The sequence below is a fragment of the Sturnira hondurensis genome, unplaced genomic scaffold (genome assembly GCF_014824575.4).
Source record: "Sturnira hondurensis isolate 20B ecotype Veracruz unplaced genomic scaffold, ASM1482457v3 Scaffold0004622, whole genome shotgun sequence".
NCBI classification, from domain to species: domain Eukaryota; kingdom Metazoa; phylum Chordata; class Mammalia; order Chiroptera; family Phyllostomidae; genus Sturnira; species Sturnira hondurensis.
Window position 1 is genome coordinate 24,739 of NW_028077253.1, and position 19,808 is coordinate 44,546.

Genomic DNA, 19,808 nt, shown 5'->3' on the forward strand with positions numbered 1-19,808 from the left:
GGTTTTGATTTGGTAAGGGTCACATGGTATTTAGTTTGAGGATCTGTTCCCAGTCAGCACACATACAAGAGGCAACCAATGCATGTTTCTCACATTTATGTTTCTCTGCCCCTATCCCTCAACTCTTTGTAAAAATTCAATAACCGCGTCTTTTTGTGAGGGTCAAAAATAAAAATCAATAGTCCAATTATCCCAGTTTGGTTAAGAAAAGTTGTAAGCTGGACACCAGATACTGGGGTCTCAAGTTTATCAATAAAGAACAATCCCCACATCACTCATACTGAGAGCTCATTAAGGGACAGACACAAGAATTACTTGAAAAACACTAACAGGAGTGTGAGGTTTAGATGTGATGCACAAAGACGTTTGCTGAATCCTTACCTTGAAGTGAACGTGCTAGCTACTCACAGGCAGCGCTGTGAGCCACAGGTCTTCCCTCTGAGGTCCAGTCTATGTCACACTGACAGCTCAGACACAGAGGAGAAGGTGTGCTGCTCCCCAATGGTGGATGACCAGAGGGAAGAAGGGCTCGGCAGTGACAGCGACTCAGTAAAAGTCGGACTTTTGCTACTTTCTGGTATATGCACTCATAAAACAGACTGATAATGGGACATTCTTCCTGGACTGTTTAAGATAGCTGGATGAGATCTTGGGTATTGAATGCTATTGATGTGTAGTGCACAGCACTGAGTGAGGGATGGACAAACACTCTCATTAGAGCCCATCTGATCTTCATATCCAGTGAGCTCTGCTGCCCACAGTGGGTAAGTGAGAGTTGGGTGGCCTTTCAAAATGATCTTTTATGCTATAGTATTTACAATAAAGGCAGAGATAAAATTGAAGAGTTTTTGTTTTATTCTTATGAACTTCAGGAGCTAAATTTACTTCAATTTTTTAAATTTTCAGGTATATGAAAATTTAAGTATAGTTGGTATAGAAGCTTGTACTGGTTAGATTATTTCAGGTGTAGACTTAGTGATCTGACATCCGAAAACCTTCCTACAGCACAAAGCACAATTTCTAAAAGTTATAAACAGTCATCATCCTACCACCGTACAACCAACACTATACTACTATATGTCATAGGTTTTGGTCTTTACTGCATATATGTGTACCATAATTGCAATTACATAACATTTACAATTAGTGGTTCACATTTTTCCTTTAAATCTTACAATAACTCTTTCCTATATATCTGTAAAATCTACAGTCATCATTTTAATGACTATAAATAGCTCATTGTGTTAAAGTTGCACAACTGATCAATTTATCATTTTGTTAAATATTTGTTTATGACTTTTATATTAAAGATAATTTTATTGGGGAAAAAGATAGTTGCACTGAGTAATCATTACTCCCAAGAGAAGGGCACACACTTACCCTTCTGATTAAGTTTCCTGTTCAATTTTGGTGTGAGATTAAGAAAGACGCTAGAAGCAAGTGGCCAAGCTCACCTCAAAGCAAATGAGAAGGTACACTTTGTGGTAACACCCTCCGAGGCCACCTAAAGTCTGTGGGACACATCCCCAACCACTGTGCTTGAAAACAGAAGGAATCAGTAAAAGTCAATCTGCCACCAAGGCAGAAGAGCCACCCACACTCTACTAGTCACTTACAGCATCTTGTAAAATATCCTGTGTCAGAATAACCATTCTCATGATGGAAATGACACAGACCTGGACTAACCTGTGTGAAAGTGCTGGTGAGAGACACTGAAGAACATGTAAACAGTCTGCGCATTTATGTAAGTTACAGCTTATCACTCAAAAGTTCCTGGGGACCATACACAGCCCAAATTGTTTCTCAGAGACCTAATGCCCAGTTCTGCCCTTGCCTATCTACTGGCTCAGAAGTTTGTACCCAAGGTTCTAAACAGTGAGTACAGCTGCCACATGGTCTATGAGTTTCTCCTTCTCTCCTTTCTCCTATATGCCCTGTAATAATTTTGTTCCTTCACTCAACCCACTCATTCACTCCCCAATAGAAGTCGATTATTTTCATATGTATTAATCTCTACATCATGCAACTAGAGCTCCCTGAGATGGTCTTTAAGTGTCAAGTATGATTCTAGGAGGACAGACAAGCTTCCCTGAGAGTTCGCAGGATCACTTACTTTTACTGCAGCCATTTCTTCCTTCCCAAATTCTATGACTTATGCAGCTACTGGGCTTACACAGTTAGCATACAGATGGAGAATGACTTTATTCAACCCTTGGGACCCACAATAGAAACTAAAGTAATTTTTAAGATTATAGATATTCAATTCAATGAGCAATAAAAATTATATCTGATCTAAAAATATCAATGAGTGTAACCTATGGTAAGCTTCCTTCAGAGGAAGAGGGAAGGCCTGATCTCACATCATGAAGAACCACTGCAGAAGGGAGCACTGAGCTTCTCTGGATTCGGGTGGTAGCTGAGCACATAGGGTGGGGATTCAGATGTCAGTGCAATTATAAATGACTCTCCTCCCACAGTGCTCTCCAAAGCGCACTCTCCATATCTGTGTTCCTTAGCCTGAATATCAGTGGGTTCACCTCAGGGTTGAAAAGGCTATAACCAGGAAAAGGATCTTCTGCTGCTCCTTGGAATGGTGGGATTTTGTAGGGCCGTGCACATGATGATGGCACTGCCAAAACAGAGCCTAACCACGCCCAGATGGGAAGAGCAACTGGAGAAGGCCTTCCTGCAGCCCTCCCAAGACTGGGTCCTCAGGATGGCAAAGGGGATGCACATGGAGGACACCAGCACCAAGCACAGGGGCCCCCAAAAGATAAAATTTCAGGAGAAGCTGACCACTTGACCCATGGATGCTAGTCACCTGGATGTCTTCAGTCTAGATGGATGGCCCCAGTGACCAGTAATCCAGAGCCCTGGTCAGAAGGACCTCTGATTAGCCCCTCTGGCCCTGACTCCAGGGTCACAGCTCAACCATTAGGTGATATATTATCTTCCAGGGTAGATATTTCTACAGCAAAGACCAGCACACCTCCTTCCTCATTTTGCAGTTGAATTTCTAATTTTAAGTAAATGAACATTGATGTATTTTGGCTCATGCATCGTTCCATGGTGCTTTGGAGAACAAGATGCAGTCCTCAGAGAAAATTTCCAAAATGGATCTAGACAGTGAAAACCAGACCCACAAACAAATTAACCTCATTGAAGCAAGATTCAGGAACAAAAATGAACCCCTTCCAAACAGCAAGAAATGAGGTGCCTTTTAAAAAATAACTACTATCAATAAACTGTCAAATCACCTGGACAAATCTAAACCATGAATCAGAAATTCCTCATACAGGACAAGAAGCACCCAAGCAGGTTGAAGGTGATGGGCTATGAGAAGACTTTACCATGAAAATGTCCTTCAGGAGAAAGGGCAGGATAAACAAAAAGATGCACATTCAACATAAAATCCTATAAAGAGAAAAACTAAACTATTATTGATCATCTCAGCCTTCCTCCACCTCACTCTGCCAGCACCTAATATCTTGGTTTCTTGTCTGTACTCTCTCCATCCCCATCACAAAAACGTAGCCTCTGAGGAACAGGAATCAAACATATTCAGTGAGCACATGCTAGCCGCCTGACCCTGTCCTTAATTCTATGCTCAGTGAGACACACAGGTAAGACACAGAGTTAGTACTCATTTGGCTGCACATTCTGTTGCAGTAAATAGGTTCTCATACATTCACTAGTAACTGGGACTACTTTGATAATAAGTAAATGTATAATTTACACATTATAAAAAACATGTTAATTGTCCTGAAATGGAATCTTAGTCCATGATATAGTCCACAATAATTTCCCTTGGCTAGGGAAATTATTCCGTATGTTCCATCTAATTCATAAGAAATTTCTTCTTTTCTAGGTTTTATCTTTTCCAAGTAAATCTCTATCACATGGATAATTCTTTGCCAATAAAAATTCTCCAAATCTTGAATACCTTTGATCACAGTGTATAAAATATACATCTAGTTAGAATCTCTAGTCAAAACCTGAAAACAAGGTTTCAGAGGTGCACATCTGAACCTCATTATTTATATATAAGGGAAGCTGTTAGAATTTCATTTTTAAGTACTGTGTTTGCTGGGTCGGTTTTCTTTTCTTTTTTCTGTAGGTCCTCTTTAGAAATGTTTATTGTTTATTATTACTAGCATGTAGAGAATTTCATTATGAATTAATGTTAAATTGTGTCAAACACTTTATTAGATCTACTGATATGTATCTTCAACTTGTTAATGTCGCAAATTATATTCAGCGTTTTAAAATTAAACACTTCTAGTATTCAGGGAATAAACATTTTCAAAATGTATAATTATTTTATTTTATGGAGTTGTTCTACTAATATTTTCTTTAAGACATTTGCACCTCTTTCATGAATAGGATTAGGTTGATTTTCGGTTTCAAATTTTATCTCTGGTTCGATACCAATGGCATAAACAGTAAGAGTAATCATTTTCTCATTTTATAACAAGTCCAAACACAAAGAGTCCCAGGTTGGTTACACTCAAAGATTCAAAAGGGCAGTCAAGGTCCCAGTGTGATAAGGCCCAGCTCACACACTCAAAATACTCCAAACCATTCCTCTCAGGAGCCTCCTCTTTCCCAGAAACCTCCGCAGGGAACCTATGATCTATGTGTTCCTCAGGTTGTAGATCAGTGGCTTCAGCGTGGGCTTGAAAAGGCTATAAAACAATGACAGGATCTTCCTTTGCTCTTGAAAATGGCAAGATTTGGGGCCCCCACATATGACAATGGCACAGCCAAAGAACAGGGCAACTACGCCGAGGGGAGAGGAACAAGTGGAGAAAGTTTTCCAGCACCCCTCTGCCGACTTGATTTTCGGGATGGCACATAGAATGTGACCATAGGAGTAACTGAACCAAGGAGGTAAAGGACCTGTACTCAGAATATTAGACAACACTGAAGAAAGAAATTAAGGGAGAAACAAATAAATGGAAGCACATATGGTGTTCCTGGATTGGAAGAATTAACATCATTTAAATGTCCATACTACCTAAAGCAGGCCATAGATTCAATGCAATCTCTATTAACATACCAATGACATGTTTCACAGATTTAGTACAAATATTTCAAAAATATATATGGAACCAAAAACAACCCCAAAGAGTCTCAGCAATCTTGAGAAAGAGGAACAAAGTAGGAGGGACCACAATACCTCATATCAAACTATATTACAAGGCCACTGTAATCAAAAATTTTGCATTGGCGCAAGAACAGATACATAAAGCAATAAAACAGAAGAAAGAGCCCCAAAATAAACCCACACCTCTCTGCTCAACAATATTTGACAAAGAGTGCAGGAGCATAAAATGGAGTGAAAATACCTTCTTCAACAAATAGTGTTGGGAAAACTAAAATGTTTCATGCAAAAAGAAATGAAATTAGACCACTAGCATAAAACATACACCAGAATTAACTCAAAATGGACCAAACACTGAAAACATAAGCTGTAACATTATTAAAGTCTAGAGAAAAGCAAAGGCAGAAAAATTTCACATATCCATGCAGCAATATTTTTGATGATATATACTTCTAGCCAAGGGAAATGAAGAAAAGAATAAACAAATGGGACTGCATCAAATTAAAAAGCTTCTGCATAGCTAAAGAAAACATCATCAAAATGAAAAGGAAACCAACCACATGGGGAAACATATTTGTCACTGACACCTGAAACAAGGGTTTGATCTCCAAATATATATAAAAAATGCACAGGACTCACCACCGGGAAGGCAAAAATCCTACTAAAAAATGGGCAAAGGACCTGAACAGACACTTCTCCAAGGAGAACAAACAGAGGGCCTATACTCATATGAAAGGATATTAAACATCACTAGCAGAGAGATGCAAATTATAACCACTAGGAGATACCACCTAACACTATTCAGAATGGTCATAATTAAAAAATCAAAAAATAGAAAGCCCTGGTGAAGATGTGGCAAAAAGGGAACCCTACAGCACTATTGGTGGGAATGCAGACTTGTGCAGCTCATGTGGAAAACAGTATGGAATTTCTTCAAAATATTAAAAATGGAATGATCTTTTGACCCAGTGATTCCACTGCTGAGATTATATCCTAAGAGACATAAAACACCAATCCAAAAGACCTTATGCACCCCTATGTTCATAGCAGTGTTATTTGCAATAGTCAAGTGCCGGAAACAGCTTACTGCCCATAAGTGAATGAGTGAATCAAAAAACTGTGACACTGAAATAGAGAACAGGCTGACAGTGACCAGATGGGAGAGGGGAGGGAATTTCAGGGGAAATAAGGGAGGGATTTAGAGGAACCTATATAAAGGATACATGGACAACAACTGAGAAGGGTGGAAATGTGAGGGAGGGGGAAGCATGGGGGGTGGGATGGGACGGGAGTAATAGACAGAAAACTGTACTTGAAAAATAATTAAATTTAAAAAACTGTGCATCTTTTACACAATGGAATACTATGAAACAGAAAGAAAGGAAAAACTCCTACCTTTCATGACAACATGGGTGGAACTGAAGAGTATTATGCTAAGCCAGGCAGTGAAAGGCAGATACCATGTGATCTCAGCTCCAAAGGGAACATAATGAACAACACAAATGAACAAGCAAATAGAACAGGAGGCATGGAAACAAGGAATAGACTGACAGTGACCACAGGGTAAGTGGGAGGGCAATAAGGAGAGAAGGAGGGGAAGATCAAGGAAAAAGTATAAATGACTCATGGACATGCACAACAGGGTGGGGACTGACTGTGGGAGAAACAGGGGTAAATTAGAACAAGTCAAATAGAACACCATTTTTAAAAAGACTTAAAATAACCGTAATTTATGTTAAAAAGGGAAACAATGTTATAAAGAATGAAATATAAAATATTTCAATGAAGTATTACAATCTTCAAGAAAACAATTCTTCATTCTGAAATGGCATTATATAATGACTTCCATGAAGAAAACATCAAATACAACACATGGCTACTCCCTACACAGAGCAGGACCAGTGAACTCAAATGAAAATTAAGAGAAAATTATCAAATACAGGCATAAAAACTAGAGTTGAGTCAGAAAAACGTCTTTGAAAGTGCTATATGTTCTACCATATAGTCAAGAAGGAAGAAAAATTAAATGAAAAAACTTAATATTGAATATATTATTTCTGAGAATTTCCCAACTGTGATGAAGGATATGCTCCCATGAGCACAGAAATCTCAGAAAAATCGCAAGTAGGACACATTTACATAAAACACCATGATCCTGCAATATTATAGTGACATTTATGAAAACCAATGATAAAGTAAATATTCTCAAAACTCAGAAAAATAGTTATTACCCATTACCAACAGGAATCATTGCTTTAGCTGGGAAAAACGACATCCTTTAGTGTCTTTTGCATGAAGCCCTGTTGGCAATGAAGATTTAGTCTTGGTTACTTGCGTTTGTTTTATTTTTGACTTGTGTTTCTCTGAAAACATGTTCAATTCATCTTAATTTTGGAAGCATATTTTTCTGTATATAAACTTTTGGATTGACAGTTCTTTTTTCAACCTTTCTCAGATACTGCTCATTGATCTCCAAAAATCACGGTTCCACCTAGGCAGTCAGAAATTATTATTATTATTGCTGTATCCCTCATGCTACTACAGGGAGGACCCAGTTCCATGGAGGCACCTGTACTCTAATTCCCAGCCTTGCATAAGGGAAGGCTAGTCTCGTAGGCCTTTGCCATCATGTCAACTTGGAACCTTAAGGACTGAAAGTGACTTTAAGCCAGTGCTTGCTTCAGATCTCCCCATTCTGTGGGGGTGGCTTCGTGCGAGTCCCCCCATGTGCCACGGATGATAGTGAATGTAGCCGAGATATGATGTGATCTGCTTGGGGAGGAGAAGTGGCCATTTTCCCGGAGGGAAAAGGCCATGGGCTGGTGGCCAGTTTCTCTGGGGAAAAAGGCCAGCAGTGGCCAGTTTCTCCGAGGAGAAAAAGGCCCAGAGCCCCCTCTTCCATAGCCTTTCATTGGGTTCTAATACACAGGAATACAGGGTGGCAAGGATCAAACAGTAGATAACAGGCCAAAGAAATCTGAGGGCTTCAGAGTCTGTCAGGAAGAGTTTTAGGGCTTCCTGCTTGAACCCTTAACATATGAATGAAAGAACTCTTAGCAGAGCAGACTTCACAGGTTTATCAAGAAGTCTTTGTGATGCCAGATTTTTTCCCCATTACAGGCTCTAGCAAGGCAAGGAGCTGCACCCCTCCCCAACAAGTATTCAGGCTTAAGGGGATTAGAGCCAGGAAGTACTTCTCCCAGAGAACATGGGGACTCAGGCTATGTCAAAGCTGGGGGGGCGGGGCAAGAGTCCATTGCTCTTTGTTGCAGCACCCCACCCCGAGTCCTTCCATGAAGGCCTCCCAAGTGATTGAGTCTGGCTTAGGTTGCCCACCCCCACCCCACCCCCGCTGTGAGGGGTCTTACCAATCATTGAATTCTGACCAAGCTTTGGGGGCAGGGTGAGGAAACAGGCAGCATTTGCTACTAGACACAGGCTTTGTCTCCTGTGGCTGGCATTCCAAAGTCGTCCCTCACCCTGAGCCACAAGGGGTCGAGATACAATTCCTAAAACCAGGCAGAGCACTCCACAACACCATTCAGTTGCTGATTCTGCCTCATTTTTGTCCTTTGAGAGTTTTCCTTACTCTCTTTCATGCCCAGTTATACATTTCAGAGTTATGGTTTCTAAAATATTCTATACAGTAGTTTTAAGTGCTTTCTCCTAACATGCTTTTCAGGATGACCACTCTGCTGTATTGCCATTGTTTCTATTCTAGAAATCCCAGAAGTAACCTACCTGGGCAAGGAGTCAAATACCTGCTATTTCCCTTCATGAATGAGCACCTGATGCAAACAGAGCTGCACTATAAGGATACAAGCTCCCTTCTCATTACCTGCCCACAAAAACCTGTTATTCCTGTGACTCATGTTCCTTATCCTTGCCCCTACCTCCTGTTCCCCTTTCCAGCTTATGCTATTTCATGGGACATTTACTACCTCCCTTTTCCAAACGTCTTAAATGCATGCCTCCATTCCTATTTTTTGTATTCGCCACAATTCCAGTCCATAGTCCTTTCCTGTCTGTACATGCTTGGATTCAAAAACCTCTACTTGTTTCACAGATTCTCCAGGGAGAAATCTTTGCTAACTTAATTATTTCCTTAGATATATTCTTGAAATGGGAATTACTGGATCAAAAGTTACTTGCAATGTTCATCTCTGCTATTTTTTACCAACTTGTCCTGGGCAACAAAAGCACTGTATGGTATAATAAGCTAGCACTGTGTGGTATACTTAAAAATTTAAGTACAATATATAAGTTTGCAAGGTAGCAACTATCAGAACTTGGTAAAAATCTCAGCTTTATGAAAATTCTAAATTAATCAATTTTAACCTTTTTTTAGGTAGTAATGCCTATCTATATAGCAGACTTCCTTCTAAAAGAGATGCTTTGTAAGAAAGACATCCTTATTTTTTTCTCTCTAAAAACTCTTCACTCACACAAAAGAAATATTACTTTAAAAGTAAGTATTTCCCTATGATGCTGTTTAAGTATTCAGGTTTTATTTAGTATATAATATGAGGACAGATTTGAAAAAGACTCCTTACACATCCTGTCCAACTACTTTTTAAACTGTGTTCTACTGATAATTGTGTGGGAGTTTCATGTTTGCCTAAGGAGGTTATTTAACTCACCTCACATCTTTTACTTTAAAGGGCAAATTATTACTGATAATTTATAGTCTCGTATCACTGGTCAAACAGTCATCACAGCAATTACACAGTCTGCTCTTATTTGTGAGAATGTTCTCAGTTTTGGTCACTTCCCATAGGAAACAATGGACCAAACCAATGAAAGAAAATGGTAATTCTGCCAAGGACTCTCAGCTACGTCCATTCTGTCTTCTTCCTCTCATCTCCAACATCATGGATCTCCACCTACACTGCAAAGACAGAAACACAGTGGCAGAAAAAGTTCCAATGTGCCTGTGTGTTTCAGCCTGACATCCTTCAGGGTTCTCTTCTTATTGTTAGTTCCATCAGAGTTATACCCTTAACCCTCTTTCCCTTGTAGCCCTGGCTCCTGCTCTTCCTAATTTAAGTTCTTGATGCCTCAGAAAACATCACTGTCATAGACATATGCAGGAAAACAACCAAATATTTTAAATGTAGACCAGTTTTTGAAAATAACAGTTGCAAAATTAAAAATATTTCAATAATTTATCTGTAATCAGTCTCAACTCCTATATTTTAAATATACTGCTAATACCTTGGTTTATTCAATAAAATTTTGCTACAAATCCTAATTATGGGATATATAAGCTTATTTCATCTTATTCAGAATATGCCTCATGACCATATTACAAGTGCATGCACCAAGCAGAGAGCTGGGAGAGGGCTCATTTCCTTGTGCAGCATCCTCAGAGGAAGGCACCAGAATTGGCTTTTTTGAGAAGTCGCATAAAAAATTGAACAAGATGCAAAGGATGCCTGATGCCTAGAGCATGTCTCTGTATCCCATGCAGCCATCAGGTGAGGTATCTCTTTACACTCAGTTATCTTTTATCAATGAGGCTCTCATGAAGGTCTCTGCTTTTCTAGCCTCCTTCTCAGAGCAGCATTGACTTCTCTGTTCCTCAGACTGTAGATCAGGGGATTCAGCATGGGATTGAAAAGGCTGTGAAACAGGAGGAGGTATTTCTTCTTCTCCTGGGGGTCCCCATGTTGAGGTCCAACATACATGATAATGGGAGGGCCATAAAAGAGTCCCACCACACAGAGGTGGGAGGAGCAGGTGGAGAAAGCTTTCCAGCGCCCTTCTGCTGACTGGATCTTCAGGACAGCACATAGAATGTGACCATAGGAGACCACAATTGCAGACACTGGTCCCACCAGCACCAACACTCCCACAATCGCAATCACAACCTCATTAAGGTACGTATCTGCACAGGCGAGTTTGAGAACAGCTAGAATTTCACACAAATAGTGGTTCACTTTCTGGGGCCCACAGAAGGGCAACAGTAACAACAACACCATATGTACTAGGGACAGGAGGACTGCTAAAGTCCAAGAAGTTACTGCCAGAGTGATGCAGACTCTCCAGCTCATGATGGTAGAATACCGAAGGGGCCGGCAGATGGCCACGTACCTGTCATAGGACATCATCACCAGGAGAAAACATTCGGTGATAGCAAAAATCAAGAAGAGAAAGGTCTGTGTCATGCAGCCAGCAAAGGAGATGGGCTGGGCTGGCCTCAGGAGGTTGATCAGAATCTGGGGCACTGTGTTGCAGGCATAGGCGATGTCGACAGTGGCCAGGTTGGAGAGGAAGAAGTACATGGGAGTGTGCAGTCGGGGGTCCAGTGAGATGAGCCCCAGGATGACCCCATTGCCCAGCAGGGTGAAGGCATAGAACATGGAGAAGAGCCCAAACAGGAGCAACTGCATCCTTGGGCTGAGCAGGAATCCCACTAGGAGGAACTCTGTGACAGAAGTCTGGTTGCCCCCCATTTTCCTGGGAAAGAACAAGGGAGAGAGTTCATCAAGTCTCAGTGCCTGAAAGACGTGTTTAACATGGTAGACCTTTGTGTGTTATTGTTTCTTCCCTCAAAAAACATCTTCAGTGACACATCTGTCCTCTTCATCAGTTACTAAGTGAATCCTATGCACTGCAAATGACACAGAAGAAATTTTTCTCATACATGGAATAAATGAAAAGTGAAAAAAACAAAAAGTGTGATTAAGCCAAAACCAGGCAAAAGGCAACAAAGGAGAAATTAAGAAGGAACTAAATTTTCCAATAATCAGAAAACACAAAAAGCTGTTATTGATAAATTTATTTACATTGACTACCACACTAATGGAAGACACTAAAACACAGGCATAATCACAGTAGAAGAAAAAAACCAAGGCACAATATCTTTACAAAAAGGATGCCTGAAATACCTAAATTCCCCCTTCCTCACCTTCTCTCCAGCCCTCTCTCTCTTTCACACACATGCATATATGTACACACACACCCAAAAGTTAAAGATGAAATTGCAAAAAAACATGATTAGCCATAAAGAAGCTGGTACTAGCATAACTGATATCACTTCAAAACATTTATAGGCATACAAGAGGTATTACGCAATAATAATAAAAAAAAACTTCTGGATCTAGCTCTGACTAATTTTAAGTACAAAGTGACATTTATCTGAAAAAGAGTGTCTCTTGAAACTTCAAAAACACTTTATTTAAAGGTGAAATATTAAAAGCCTTTTCTCTGAGTTAGAAAATGTACTCCACTAACACCATTTCTATTGAATGTTGACAAAATAACTAGTCAGCAGGAAGACAAAAAGAAGAAGTAAAGGCCATAAGAATTGAAATGGAGAATATAAAATGTCATTATTCACAAAACACAGTTGGATACATAGAAAAAGCTTCTACAAGAGAACTACTGAAATTCATAAGCAAATTTATAAAAACTCTGAATCCAAGGTAAATGTGCAGAATTCAAAATGTATATATGACCAAGAATTGGGAAATTTGTAAAGATTCAAAATCTCTCCAAATTGGCCTATACACTCGAAATTTAAGTCAGAATCTTGGCAGTTGTTTTTATCATGTTGAAATTAATCTTTTTCTAAACATCTCATAGGAAAATGCAAAAAGTCCAGGATTGCCAAAAGACCTTGAGAAGAAAGAATGAAGGAGGAGGACTTAAACTACGGACGAGTAACATTTATTACAAAACCAACATAATTAAATCACTGGGGAACTGTGGGCAAAATAAACCAATACAGCAACACAGCAGCTTGGGTGGCTCTGAAGTTCAGACACAAAAAGTGGTCCCAGTGCTTTCGGTGAAGACCTTGAACTTCATTGGCTATCCATGGAGAAAACTCTAACCTGGCCACCACACATGAGGCCCCAGATAAATCTCAAGGGGGGACTTTCATCTTCAATATGAAAGATAAACACACCTTCCAGGATACAAACCAGGGGGTCACAGAGTAGCAGCATTTTTCAAATAGATCAAAACAGAACAGACTGTCTCATGAAAACCTTGCACACACAGGTTAGCTCCTCTATTGTTTTTTTCCCTATTTTTAAAAGTTAAGAACAACACATTTTCACTTCAGCATGATTAGTTTTTAACACCATTTCTCAAAGTGACTTAAAAAGTAAAGAGAGTAAGAATGCATTTACATTTACAGTTTTGTATAGAGCACGTTTTTTCATGGATTACTAGGCAAGGTACAAACGTGAAACAGAGAAGTTGTTTTCCTAGTAGAACCATTTTACAGCACTTCCGCCAGCTAATACTTTCCCATAAACTCTGATGAGTGGCAATGGCAGCCACATAATCCCATTCTAGGATCTGACACTGGGAATCCCTGGGATCAGGACAGCCATCCGTGGACAGGAAGCCTGAAACATGGAACCAGGAAAAGCAAATCAGGAGCCTCTAACAGCTTCACTGACACAAGAAATATACAATGAGAGTTTTATCGAATTCCTATAGGATATTCTTGTTGCCATATGTTAGCACCTATGTACAGGGCAGGAAAGAAAAGGAGGGCTTTTGTAGAAGGTGGTAGAAGCAGATGGTTGTCACATAGGAAGACATGAAGGAGAAATTGTGTAACAGCTGCGGCTTCACCTTCCACCAGAAAAGGAGGAAACAGTATTAGATGGCTTTTGTGCTCCTCTCAGGTTGCTACCATGAGACAGGAACAGGTAGTGGAACCAGGCTCTCCCTATAAATGTGACCAGGCTGACGAAGAGGAGTGAGAAACCTAGGCTTTGACAGCTGGGATGTCAGATGTTACTGTGAGCACCCACCCCTCCAGCATAGTGCAAGGAAAATGTCTTCAGGAACATATCTTTCTCTTCATTGTAACCTTGAGGACTATGGTCAACCTATTGTCCTGCTCTTCTGTTAGTCATTAACCAGTTTATATATAATGACGTGTATATAAGAGGGGACTGTGTATGGTATTCTCCTCAGAGTGGGTTTGAATGCACAGGAAGAGGAGAACTTGAAGCTGAAGCACCTACTGCCTGAGGTAGGTTCCAGGGTGATGAGTCACAGACACACTTTCTGTCCAGACCATGAGGACAGGACACAGGGGAGCTCAGGAGGATTCTTAACCAGAGGGCTTTACACTCTGACCACCTAAAGCCCACCCATTCCCCAGACACATACCTGTGGAGTGCAGGGAACAAATTACAAAGTGTCTTTCCACCATTCCATGTCTTCCCTACTGAGCAGAACAAACCTGACCTTTTGTTCTCAACTCCAGCTTTGTTATCTGAGGGTGTAAGTGCATGTGAGGGTGTGAGGGTGTGAGTGACTGTGTCTGTGGTACTAGCAGAGAAGTGAGAACTCAGGAGAAATGTCAGGTTGGTCCTACTCAGCAGGATCTTGGCATGAAAATGTAACAGGCAGACAAGTCAGATGTTAGAGGAGGTGTCACAGCACAATCTCCACATCCTTAAGTATCTAAGTTCTGAGCAGCTGATCTGATGTGGAGCCCACCTCCATACCCGCAAGGTGAATGTTTTAAGCTGCATGATGTGGTGTGTGTGGCCCCCATGGAGCTTGTTAAGGTGAGCACCTCCAAAGACTGGTTCTTCCCAAGGGAGCGAAGCATATTGGTCTGCTGAGAAGTGCTATTTTCATATGGAAACCTATGGAGATTGAAGGCTATTTCCTTACATTTAGGGCCCTTTAAGTGACTTCAAGGACACAGAGTTTGCTATCCTGAGGTTGGATTCAGTGGGCACTGCTGGTCACATTGACCTGCGATAATAAACACTGATCTCGAACCTTGCATTTTGGGAAGAGGCCTGGCATGAGAAATTAAGTTATTTTCTAGGAGCATATAAAATATATTAAGTCACTGAGAGTGATGTGGTCCCATAGAATGTGCTATTTAAGGAACATGCACAAAACCTCAATAATCTTTAGAAAAGTATGACATAATAGGCATGAGCATGAGTCCAGATATAACACAGGCAATCAAAGGAACAAATAAAAACTTCAACATAAACAAAATGAAAGATAAAAATCACAGGATCATATCAACAGATGCTGAAAAAGCATTTGATATAGTACCCATTTGTGATAACAACACCCAGCAAAGTGGGAATAGAGGGTGAATACATCAACATAATAAAAGCCATAAGTAAGAAACTTACAGCCGATACGATACTCAATGGACAACTCTACAAGTTTTCTTCCTAAGGATCATGAACAAGACAAAGTTGTCCACTTTCACCACTTTTATTCAACATAGTATTGGAAGTTCTACCGAAAGGAGGAAGTAACACTGTCAAGTGTTACTTTGCAGATGATATGATAGAAAGATATGATATCATATTATCATGATATGATGATATGATAGTGTACATAGAAAACCCTATAGGCTCCAACAGAAGATTACTCGAATAATAAGTCAATTTGAAAAATACTGGGATGCAAAGTCAATATTCAGGATGAAAACATTTGTGTCCAGCAACAATAAAATATCACAAACATAAATTAGGAAAAATATTTCCCTCTTCTATAGCAACAAGAAAAAGTACTTATGAATAAACAGAACCAAGGAGGTAAAGGACCTGTGCTCAGAAAACTACACAACACTGAAGAAAGAAATTAAGGAAAATACAAATAAATGGAAGGATATATGTATTCATGAATAAGGAAAATTTACATCATAAAAGTGTCCACACTACCTAAAGCAAACCATGGACTCAATGCAATCTCTATTAACAAATATACCAATGATGTATTTCACAGATTCAGAACAATTATTTTAAAAATTTATAAGGAACCAAAAACAACCCCAAATAGTCTCAGCAATTTTGACAGAGAAGAACAAAGTAGGAGGGATCACAATACCTCATATTAAACTATATTACAAGACCACTGCAATCAAAAAAGTCTGGCATTAGCATAAGAACAGATACATAGATCAATGAATCAGAAGAGAGAGCCCACAAATAAATCAATGTCTCTGTGCTCAACAATATTTGACAAAGGGGGTGGGAGCATAAAATGGAGTGAAAATAGCCTCTTCAAAAAATAGTCTTGAAAGAACTGGAATGTTACATGCAAAAAAAAAAAACGAATGAAATTAGACCACTAATATAAAACATACAACAGAATTAACTCATAATGGACAAAAGATTGAAAATGTAACATGTGATGTCACAAATGTCATAGAGGAAGACAAAGGCAGCAAAATTTTACATGTCCATGCAGTAATATTTTGATGATCTATCCTTCTAGCCAAGAGAAATAAAAGAAAGAATAAACAAATGGGGATACATCAAATTGAAAAGCTTCTGCATGGCTAAAGAAAACATCATCAAAACAAAAAGGAAACCAACCACATGGGAAAACATATCTGTCACTGACACCTGAGACAAGGGTTTGATCTCCAAAATATATAAAGAACTCACAGGACTCACCACTAGGAAGGCAAACAATCCAATTAAAACATGGGTGATGGATCTGAACAGACATTCTCCAAGGAGAACAAACAGATGGTCTATAGGCATATGAAAGGATATTAAACATCACTATCAGAGAGATGCAAATTATAACCACTAGGAGATACCACCTCACACCATTCAGAATGGCCATCATTAACAAGTCAACAAATAGAAAGTCCTGGTGAGGATGTGGTGAAAAGGGAACCCTAGTGCACTATTCGTGGGAATGCAAACTTGTGCAGCTCCTGTGGAAAACAGTATGGAGTTTCTTCAAAACATTAAAAATGGAACTGTCTTTTCATCCAGTGATTCCACTGCTGAAATTATACCCCAAGAGGCATGAAACACCAATTCAAAAGAACTTATGTACCCCAATGTTCACAGCAGGATTATTTTAATAGCCATGTGCTAGAAACAGCCTACTGCCTGGAAACAGTCTACTGCCCATAAGTAAATGAGTGGATCAAAAAACTGAATACTATGCAACAGGGAGAAAGAGAAAACTCCTACCTTTCATGAAAACATGGATGGAATCAAAGAGTATTATGCTAAGGAAATAAACCAGGTAGTGAAAGGTGGATACCATATGAGGCCACCTACAAGGTGAACCTAATGAACAAAACAAACAAACAAGCAAATAGAACCACAGACGTGGAAACAAGGAACAGACTGACAGTGACAAGAGGGGATGTGGGAGGGTAATAAGGAGGGAAGGAGGAAGAAGGTCAAGGAACAAGTATAAATGATTCATGGATATGCACAACAGGGTGGGGACTGACTGTGGGAGCAACCAGGGAAATTGGGACAAGGGAAATAGAATGCCAGTAAAAAAGAGACTTCAAATAACTGTAATTTTTGTCTCAAAGGGAAACAAAGTTATAAAGAATGAAAAATAAAATATATCAATGAAGCATTATAATCTACAAGAAAACAATTATTCATTTTGAAATGTCCATATATAATGACTTCAGTGAAGAAAACACCAAATACAACACATGGCTACACCCAACACAGAGCAGGACCAATGAACTCAGACGAAAATTAAGAGAAAAGTATCAAATGCAGACATAAAATGAAAAACTGGAGTTGAGTCAGAAAGATGTCTTTGAAAGTGCTGAAAAGTGTTCTAACATATACTCAGGAGAAAGGAAAGTTAAATGGGGAAAAAGATAATATTGAAGATGTTATTTCTGAGAATTTCCCAACTGTGATGAAGAATATGCTCCAATGAGCACAGAAATCTCAGCAAATCACAAGAACATACAACACCACAATCCTGCAATATTATAGTGACATTTCTGAAAAACAACAATAGAGTAAATATTCTCAAAACTAAGAAAAAAATATTTATTCATTACCCATTACCAACAGGAATCCTTGCTTTAGCTGGAAAAAGATACATCCTTTAGTGTCTTTTGCATGCAGCCCTGTTGGCAATGAAAACACGGATTTGGTTGCTTTGCTTGGTTTGCTTGTTTTATTTTTGACTTGTGTTTCTCTTTAAAAACATGTTCATTTCATCTTATTTTGGATGCTTATTTTCCTGTATATAAACTTTTGGATTGACAGTTATTTTTCAACCCTTCTCAGATACTAATCATTGACCTCTGACCTCCATAGTTCCCACTCAGCAGATAGAAATTATTATTATTGCTGTATCCCTCATGGTACTACAGGGAGAACCCAGTTCCATGGAGGCACCTGTACTCTAATTCCCTGCTTTGCATAAGGGAAGGCTGGTCTCATAGGCCATTGCCATCATTTCAACCTGGGACCTTAGGGACTGAAAGTGACTTTAAGCCAGTGCTGGCTTCAGATCTCCCCATTCAGTTGCAGATTCTTCCTCGTTTTTGTCCTTTGAGAGGTTTACTTACCCTCTTTAAAGCCTAGCTATACATTTCAGAGTCATGGTTCTTAAAATGTTCTATCCAATAGTTTTAGGTGATTTCTCCTAACACAATTTTCAGGATGGCCACTCTGCTGTATTACCATTGTTTCTATTCTACAAATCCCAGAAGTAAGCTACCTGGGGAGGGAGTCAAATACCTCCTATTTCCCTTCATGAATGAGCACTTGATGCAAACAGAGCTGCACTATAAGGATGCAAGCTGTCTTCTCAATACCTGCCCACAAAAACGTGTTATTCCTGTGATGCACGTTCCTTACCTGTGCCCCTACCTCCTGTTCCAGTTTCCAGCTTGTGTTATTTCATGGGACGCTTATCACCTCCCTTTTCCAATGTCTCATCTTCTTCTTTAATGCATGACTCCGTTGTTATTTTCTTCTATTGTCCCTTATTCCAGTTCATAATATTTTCTTGTCTGTACATGCTCAGGTTTATAAACCTCTACTTATTTCACTGATTTTCCACAATTAAAACTATAATGTTCAAAACGTTTTTATTATACAGACAACACATTACATATGTATATTTATTACAGAGACAATTCATCATAGTTGGATTTAAAAATTGAGATAAGCACATAGAAGAAAATATTTTTCCTTATCATAACTGTGAGTTTTCTGTTGACAATTCCATATTATACATATGGCATTAGTAGTCTTACTTTTTTCATTTAATACAAATTGTAATACATTGCAAGCCAATAAATCTGGCTGCCAATAAAGCCACAAGCCAACAAACCTGATTTTAAAGAAGATATTATTTAATATGCATGTTCCATATAAATATGTATTTTACCTGTTTCCTAGTATTGGAAATCTTGCGTTTTTTAAATATTTAGCTACTACAAAGTAACACTACAAAGAAGAGTCTTTGCTCACATAATTATTTCCCTGGATAATTTCTTTATATGGGAATTACTGGATCAAAACTAACTTGCAGTGGTCATCTCTTATTATATACAAAGTTGTCCTGGACAAGATAAGCACTGTGTGGTATTACCTATTTTCTCGAAGTTTTACCATAAAATAGAAAGAAGACTCATAGAGAGAGAACAGACTGACAGGTATCAGAGGAGAGAAGGTTAGAGGGCTGAGTGAAAAAGTTGAAGAGATTAAGTAAATATAAATAAAGAGTTCAAAGCCATAGATACAGACAACAGTATGGTGATTACCAGAGGGAAACAGGGTGTGGGGAGAGGTAGAAGAGAGTAAAGGAGGGACAAATGGTGAGGGAAAGGACTTGAGTTGATGTAGTAAACACACACTACAATATACAGATAATGTAATATAGAAATGTGAACCTGAAATCTATTAAGTTTTATTTATTTTTTGAAGAGTCTATTTATTTGTTTTTAGACAGAGGGAAA

The 19,808-nt window shown here is 39.1% G+C and overlaps 1 protein-coding gene across 1 annotated transcript; it reads right to left on the bottom strand.

The window, feature by feature from the left end:
* Window positions 1-10,626: 10,626 nt before the first annotated feature.
* LOC118986879 (olfactory receptor 2A25-like) lies at window positions 10,627-11,591 on the bottom strand. The gene has a single exon (XM_037045942.1). The coding sequence runs from the start codon at window positions 11,557-11,559 to the stop codon at window positions 10,627-10,629; it is 933 nt and encodes a 310-aa protein (XP_036901837.1). The 5' UTR covers window positions 11,560-11,591.
* Window positions 11,592-19,808: the final 8,217 nt, after the last annotated feature.

What these genes read in the sequence shown, in the direction of transcription:
- LOC118986879 (XM_037045942.1), bottom strand. Translation starts at nt 11,559, where the DNA reads ATGGGGGGCAACCAGACTTCTGTCACAGAGTTCCTCCTAGTGGGATTC.